At 45.9% G+C, this 8,459-nt stretch overlaps 1 protein-coding gene across 1 annotated transcript; it reads left to right on the forward strand.

Annotated features, from left to right (window-relative positions):
• Nucleotides 1-2,380: 2,380 nt before the first annotated feature.
• LOC148508657 (death domain-containing protein CRADD-like) lies at nucleotides 2,381-7,542 on the forward strand. The gene is made up of 2 exons (XM_088444219.1): nucleotides 2,381-2,463; nucleotides 6,043-7,542. The coding sequence occupies exon 2, from the start codon at nucleotides 6,062-6,064 to the stop codon at nucleotides 6,656-6,658; it is 597 nt and encodes a 198-aa protein (XP_088300345.1). The 5' UTR covers nucleotides 2,381-2,463; nucleotides 6,043-6,061; the 3' UTR covers nucleotides 6,659-7,542.
• Nucleotides 7,543-8,459: the final 917 nt, after the last annotated feature.

An 8,459-nucleotide genomic window follows, 5' to 3' on the forward strand; every position in this document is an offset into this window, starting at 1 on the left:
CAACTGTTACCCTATTCCATACATACCTATATGGGAAGACATGGGAAGCATAAGAAGATTTTGGGAACATACAAGAGAAATTGGGAACAAATATGGAGAACACAAGAACTGTTGTTCTCTTCTCTAGGTAGATTATACACACACATATATATATATATATATATATACACACACACTCTCTCTGCTGGGAGTCGTTTTGAGTGTTTTTTTGCAAAGCCCTGAGTGCCGCGTCTCTCTGTATGTGTATACTTGCTGCAAGGCTTAACTCACTGAAAGTGAGTGCCGGACTTTGCCTGCACTAATAATCTATATATATACACACACACACACACACACACACACACACACACACACACACACACAATGTGTGCATATATACAGAGGGCCAGTCTAGATAAAGCTGGTGTGTGCCCCATGAAAGAATAACCATAACAAAAAAACAATAGAAGCACCGACAAAGCGAAGCTGATCACAATTGAATACAATTTAATGGAACCGGTATGAAATTCCGGCACTCGGGATGCCTGCTGTCAATATACCGACAGCGACATCCTGATGCAAGTATGTTAACCGCCCCCCTTATCCCCCTAACTCTCCATTTCTGAATCCTAAAACTAACCCTCCCCCCCCGACCCTAACCCTTCCCGTTAGTGCCTAAACCAAACCCTCCTCTCTTGGTGCCTAAATCTAACCCTCCCCTCTTCGAGCATAACCCTAACCCCTAAGGTGGTGCCTAACCCGCCCTCGGGGGTACCTAACCCTCCCCCACACGGCTAAGTCCTAACAAGCCCCGCTATACTCACGAACGGCATCCCAGCTGTCGGTATTCCTGCGCTGGTCTTCTGGCCGGGTAGCGGCATTCCAGCGCCGGGCTGTAGGTCATACTTACCTACTTTTAGCTCCCTCCTTCCAAGAGGGAGCTGTCGGGCTTCCACTGTGGTGGGCGTGTCGCTGCAAAAGGGGGTGGGGCATAGGGGTGTCACAGCTCAATTGCATCATCGTGGCCCGCCCCCTCTTCACAATGCCAATATTAACGGCAATGTGAGGCAGGGGGCAGGGCCACGATGACGCAATTTGCCAGGAGGCTTGTCTGCCTTTCTGGGGGTCCGGGAACAGCACCAAATTTCGTGAGGCTCCCGGCCGAATCGGGAGGGTAGGAAAGTATGCTGTATGTTAACTACATCCCCATTTAATGCAGCGCATGTAACAATGTCTACATTATATATTACATTTAATGACATTGTTATCTACACTGTACTAAATACTTCAATTTAACTTTATCAGGGCTTCTATTCTTTTCATCCTGGCACTTACCTTACGGAAAGGTATAAATCCCCTTCACTAGCCGTACCTGGAAGTGATGTGAGTGAGGGCGGAAGTGCAAGTTTCTGCCCATACTTTCCACGAAAATAAGAAAGTTGGCCCCTTGCGGGCTCGGTGGCTCACTTCGCTCGTCACAAGAATATATTCCCCCTCTATGCCCACTTGGATGGTAGGGAATGACGTTGGACACTGGCTGATGATGTCATTGTACAGAAACTGAAGGGTTGCTGCTATTTCCCAGTTGGAGAAAGGACCTCTGTGACATAGACACCACGTGACCGCTGCAGGAGGCTGGACAGCTCCTGCTTCACCATCCCCTAGGGCATAGAGGGGGAATAAATATCTGTGGCGAGCGCATCGAGCCACCGTGCCCGAAGCGTGGCGAGCCCGCAAGGGGACAGTTTTGGTCCCCGTTAGCATCCCCGCCCCTCCCCCTTTCAGGCCGAGTCACGTGGGTGTGACGTCACTGGGCCATCAGCCCTCTATCGTCTAGACCTAACTGAAACTGAAGGGGATCTAGCTCTTCCCCTTACCTGTACAGTGTACACACACTTATATAGAAAAAAAACAGTTAATTTCCTTTTCCACAGCTAATCTCTATGGTAGTGTTTAGATGCCTTCACGGAGAGGATCCTGACGTCATCAGCTACTGCCCAACGTCATTCCCTGCCATCCACGTAGACATAGAGGAGGAATGTAATCTTGTGGCGGGCGAACAAGTTTTTTCTTAAAGTGGATTTTATGCGCATGGAATCGCACTTCCACCCTCACTGACGTCACTTCCAGGTCCTTACTTAACATGAAGAGTAAATAATCTCAATCTAATCTCTACTAATAAAAACGGCACTTACCTGTACCGTGTACACATACTGATACAAAACAGTTAATTTCGTTTTCCAAAGCTAATCTCTATTACTAAAAACTGCAGCAGCAGTAGTCGCAGCATTAGGCTGGGAACCCCAGGGAGCCGATAATAACACGACTCCTACACATCCAATTGTTACATAATTACATTGTATCTCCGAGGGGGTCACGTGAGGTACCGCTATTGCATTGATTGGCTGATGCTCACCCTCCTCCCCCCAATCACAAGCTGCGATACAAACACGAATAAGAAGGCTCCTAGAATACGGACTGCAGGTAGAGTATATATGAATATGTAATACACGAAATAGTTGTATAATGGATATTATTCACAGTATTGCTGCAAATCCAACGAACGAGCTCATTATAACGGATGAAGCACTTTTGCAATGCTGAAGGCTCCCTGACCTAACGGCACGTTTCCTGTATTTAATGGGCTTTGGTGTTTATTGCTCTGATTGGTACATTAGTTACAGACAGACTACCCTCACACACTGCATAAGGTTTATAGGAAAGATACTTGCATTCATTTACAAACTCCATAATTTTGAGGATCAGTCCCCCAGGAAATGTCAATATTTTAAATTTCAGACAAACTGTACATTAGATTTTGCAATAAATCGGGGTCTTGTTGGGATATTGCAATGCAAGCACTGTGCTTTGAAGTGCTAACTCAGGCTCTGGCCCCTCACATAGTGGTACATATCATTTTGGGGGAGATGTTTCAAGCCTTCTAAACACGACCGGTTGAGAAGTTGCCCATAGCAACTAATCAGTTTGTACTAGGTATCATCAGACTGGTTGTATTGTAATGGGCAAATTGTTCTCTTTAGAAGGTGTGATACATTTCCCTCTGAAGGAGCACCTGTCAGCCGCACATGCCTGGAATTGAGACGAGTAGGGTTACGGTTACCACCTTTTTCATGTTCCCGGACAGGTGGCGTGGCCTGGGGTGTGGCAAAACTGCATGTGCAGAACAGTTGTTGCAGAACCAGTAAAACGCATGATGTGTGTTGGTTCACAGAATACTGGCGGCAGTGGCCATGTCTGACAATTTGGCATCATACACAGACCACAGGTTTGTCAGGGCCCCATACATAAGACGGACGTTTTCCTGATCCAACGATCGGCTGCCATCAATGATCGCTGATCCGTCAGGCAACCGTTGAAATTCTTCGTGTTAAACATCCCTGTCTTGCAGTTCATGATCATATTCTGTTTGGGATCAGCAAATCGGGTAAATCCTTGCGACCAACCGCTGCTGATGTATGAAGGCCTTTACTTAGGACTGCTAATATTCTAATACCTCTTATAATTCCCAATTTGTTGTTGTTTAAAATTCATTATGAATTATACACAGGTAAGGGATATGTATTAATATGATACACTTCGGTTATACACCTCTCTGATACTGTTTGAAATTCGAGTGTATTAAGGGCCTGATTCAGACCCACTCGCGAGGGGCTGTCCACTCGCAAGTGGGTCGATGGTGTGCACTGCGCATGCGCACGACGGAGGGAGCTCCGTCATGCGCGAGACGCGACGAGCGAAGGACTTTCCTTCGCTCGTTGTGTCTGATCAAAGGGGGCGTGCTGTCGATGTTGATTGACAGCACGTCCCCTTTGGTGGGCGTGCCGGGGGCGTGCCTGCCAGACGGAGGCGTCCCAAGGGAACGCCTACCGTCAGAAGCCGGCCCCACTGACATCACTAGTGATGTCAGTGGGAGTGATTTTGTCACTCCTGGCCTTGCGGTTGAGAAACTCAACCGCAGGCTTCTGCTCGCACTGGCGATGGTCAAGACCATCGCGACCATCATCCTGCACGCTCGTATAGGCTGTGGGTGGTGACCCACAGCTATACGAGCGTCCAGGAGGACGCTCCATATTTATGGAGGTGGGCCCTGATTCAGAGCGAGCGCTCTGGTCAGAGCGTCCGGCTCTGAATCAGGGCCTAAGATCCTAAATTTTCAGATTATCCCAGTTCAGGTCCCATTTTTACTTTGCTTAGAAGAAACCTAAGCGATTTACTTGTGCCTTTTCAATAGTACCCGAAAAAATGTAAATGTTTCCAGCATAATTTCCAAGACATAATAAACATGCATTAAACACGCATTACTCTTCTGTGCAGAACTACAATTAATGGGTAACAGAGTAAAGTTGTGCCCGATGCCCTCACTAGTTATGATACATAGTAAATCTGGAGGTGCGTTTTTTAACACACTGTATTCCTGAAGACAGTGTATTAAAGACACTGTAACATTGATATTTAAACTGCTTCCATTGCTTTATTTCACCTGAGTGCCGCACCTCCACATCTATATATATATATTTCAGGACTCTTACGTCAACAGTTATTAACAAGCTGGATGTTCTCGTAGTTTATTGAAGGTGGCAATATTTCCATTATTTTATTATGGGGTCTTTATGAGATTCTCAGTCATGGCCTGATTCAGAGGTACACGCTATTGCAGCCGCGATTGTGACTTCTTGCGGAGTCTCAGCTGCGATAGTATGCATAGTATGTATGTTTCAGCCTTTCCCTTGTATTCTAGAGTGTGCCAGATTGTGAAAACTCTGGGACACCCACTTTTAATGACATTGGACAGTGCAACTCTGCCGGTGGTTCTGAACACTCCACCATCGGCGCACCATCCTGCTCAACATGAACCCTTGCATGAGCCTATGGCATGCGCAGTGTCTCCTTCTGAAATTCATATGACCATTGCCTTTGTGATTGTGGATTTGCGTCTGAGAACGTATCCGCGGTCACTGACACCCCCGTGACAATCCCATAACACGCCCATGAGACAGCTTTTGTTTTGTGTGTGTTCACTTCAGGCCACTTCCCAGTCACCACCCAGGAATGCCCATGGTTTTGTCTCGCCATTCCTAATGCTAGCGCTCTTTTATGCAGCAGCGTATAACTGCGTGAACATCAACATTGTTCCCATCTCTGAATCAGGCCCTCAGTGTTCTCCACACCTGAAGATTGTTTACACATTCCAGTTAAGTTACAGAACCACTGAAATAAGTGTGTAAAAGAAGTGTGAATAAAACTTAAAATATTAAATGAATGAAGTTTAGGTGGTTTTTTTCTTAATCATTATTTTTTGTTGGTTGCAGCATTCTGAAAAAGGGATGCAGTCAGGAAGCCGATGGCCGAAATGCCGACCGCCGGCTTCCCGACTGTCTAATCCCGGCAGGGGTCTCATGACAGGCGTTGATATCCCGACGCCTGCCATTTTACCCACGCCGGGAGCTTGACGACCGACATACCGATCGAAGGGTAGCTGGGCGTGGACAGCCGCAAGGGGGAGGGTTAGGTTAAGGGCTCCCGGGGGGGACTTATGGTTAGGCACCACCCCGGGAGGGTTAGTGTTAGGCTAGGGGAAGGGGGGGTTAGGGTTAGGCACCCTTGGGGGGGTTAGGGTTAGGCACCCCCCTGGAGGGTTAGGTTTAGGCACTTAGGGTGGGGGTTAGGGTTAGGCACTCGGGAGGGAGGTTAGGGATAGGCATCCCTAAAGGAGGGTTAGGGGGGGTTAGGTTAGTACTTACCTTTAGAACAGTCGGTATCTTCACTGGTGCCAGGCTTGCGGCGTCGATCCCGATTTATGTTCATGTATTTTTACAGAATCATTAACTTATTGATTATTTCAGGGGAATACATTTTAATTAAAATACCACATGAATGGCTTTTTTCAGGGGATCGGTATGAAATACCGCCGGACCTACAGTATGTCCGGCGGATTTGTTTCCCCGTCTATGTCCCTAATAAAGACATATTTATTGTATTGATAAATAATGACTGGATATTAGTAAAGGCATTCAAAAATGTTTGTACCTGTGACCTATACAGGTCCTTCTGCCGACCATAAATGATGGATCCAAAACATCGGGATCTTCTAAGACGTCTGCGTCTGGAGCTGTGTGCACAGGGTCTAGCAGATGGACTTTTGCCTCAATATCTGCTTCAAGAAGGTATCATCACAAGTGACCATTTGGAGGAAATCAACTCACAAGTCACCAGTCAGAGAAAAACAATGAAACTGCTGGATATTCTACCCACCCGGGGACCAAAGGCATTTGAAACTTTCTTGGATTCATTAACAGAATTCCCTTGGGTTCGTGAGAATTTAGTGCAGCTCTGCAAGGAGAGCCATGGGATGCCAGTGGAAAAAAAATTGGAATTGCCTGTTAATGTGCAAGAGAACTGTCCAAGTGATAAACTGTTGAACCTCCTGGCAGGAAAATTGGGTTCAGAATGGGAGCAGGTACTGGGATTTCTGGGACTGGACCATGTTGAATTATACAGATGTAAGAATCAACATCCTCACAGTGTGCATGCACAAGCCATGGAAGGGTTGGTAAAATGGAAACAGCAAATGGGTCGAAAGGCCACAATGCAGTGTCTATGGAAAGCCTTACAAGCCGCTGAGGTGGACCCTTCAATACTGCAAAACATTATACAGTGATACTGTGGGATTGGCATTAATAATTTTATTGGTTTGTAATTTAGTAACTATAGAGATCAATCTATCTGTCAATTTATGTATCTTAACCAGTATAAAACCTACAGATGTGTCCACATACATCTATCCACTGTGCGCTACAAGTTGTGTTACTCCTAACGCGTGAGTAATGTGTGACTCAGCGCCAAGCATCTTTTCGAGCAACTTTTCCCTTCAGAAGCAGCTTATTCGCTCAGTGATGTGAAATTGACGCACAAGAAGCCAACTACTGATTAAAATGACATGCAGCATGCCTGTATTCTGTGTGCTACTGCGGGTGTATCTGCATGCAAAAGGCTACGTTACAGTGCCAGTGGCTGTGACGCTGTAACATAGCGTTTTGCATGCCGATACACCCGCAGTTGCCCACATACCGCATATCATTTTGTGCATCCCATAGGCATCCCTGTGCGAATAAGATGCATCTCAAGGGAAAAATTTGCATAAAAAGACACTCAGCGCTACCGAGTCACGACACGGCATGGCGCGTCTAGAATGGCTGTTTAACGTGCAAGGAGACTAGATGTATGTGGACACATCAGTGGCGTCACTCACCCTGGTGACACCCGGCGTGGGCCCTGGGGAAGACAGTAGTGTGCGCGGCTTTGCTGCTTGCCGGTAAATAGGGGGAGTTGCCCCTGGGCGGAGACACCTGGGTGCAGCCCGCACCCCCCCTTGTGACACCACTATGACACATCTATATTATCTCTAATGCTTCAAGATTTTTGTGGGTAAGGGGCTATTCCCCAAATTTAGACCATCATATCAAACATCATATCTTTTTTCTTTTCAAATCTGTTTTATTGGTATTTTCCAGCATACAATGAAAAAATAAAATACAGCTGTGACATTTGTGACAAAATATATAACATGATATTCAAGTACATGTAGAATTGTAGGTAATATGTATACGATATCACCCAGAAGAGCATAGCAGTAATAACAGGGAATGAGGGGCTTTTTAAATTACACTCCATGGCTTTTTAAATTACGATCCAATTAGCCGCGATGATCTCGCCGGCGCGAGTTATCGCAGCAGTGGACGCACTTTACGGCAGCCCGAATTCACTTAATTTTGTTCACAGCCCCATAGGGCTGCGAGCAAAATTCCACGGATTTGGGCTCATAGCGGCCGCGAACGGTGCAAGATGCTGGTCCGTTGCCAGCTTTTTAACGCAGTTGCAACGGCAACTCGCACCCTTCGCGTCTAATTGGATCGACCCCCATAAAGCAAGTACCACTCAATTCTGCCAAACTTATAATTTTGAGGTAAAATAAAGTACAGGAATAAACTATAAACAGCATGTGGTCAAAACAAGTCTCTAAAGATGACGTTGCAAAACACAGTAGACTCATATAGTTGGAGAATGGGAGTATGAGTCTGTGCATCTAGAGTTTCAATATCCCATTTGTTGTAAAAGCGAGTGACCCCCGTTTCAATGTCTGGGAGTATTTCTCTTCTATGAAAGTATAATAGCTTGAGAAGTGGAGATGAATAGCGGAGATTTAGTAGTCCATCTAAGGAGGTTTACATCATATCTTTATTTTAAATTACATTTTAAAATGACCAGTCTTACCCTACATTGCCCCTGCCATTTCCTTCCTAATTAAATTAAGCAGCAGTGCACTTTCCAGTGACAACCAGCAGCAATATTTTTACTTTTTTTTTTCTGCTTGCCTGATTTATCTCAAATTATAGCAAGTCAAACACTTTGGGCCGTATGCCGAGTGAGTACTACACCATTTGGGGCCGAATTCAATTATC

The sequence above is a fragment of the Taudactylus pleione genome, unplaced genomic scaffold (assembly GCF_031769625.1).
Source record: "Taudactylus pleione unplaced genomic scaffold, aTauple2 ptg000352l, whole genome shotgun sequence".
NCBI classification, from domain to species: Eukaryota; Metazoa; Chordata; class Amphibia; order Anura; family Myobatrachidae; genus Taudactylus; species Taudactylus pleione.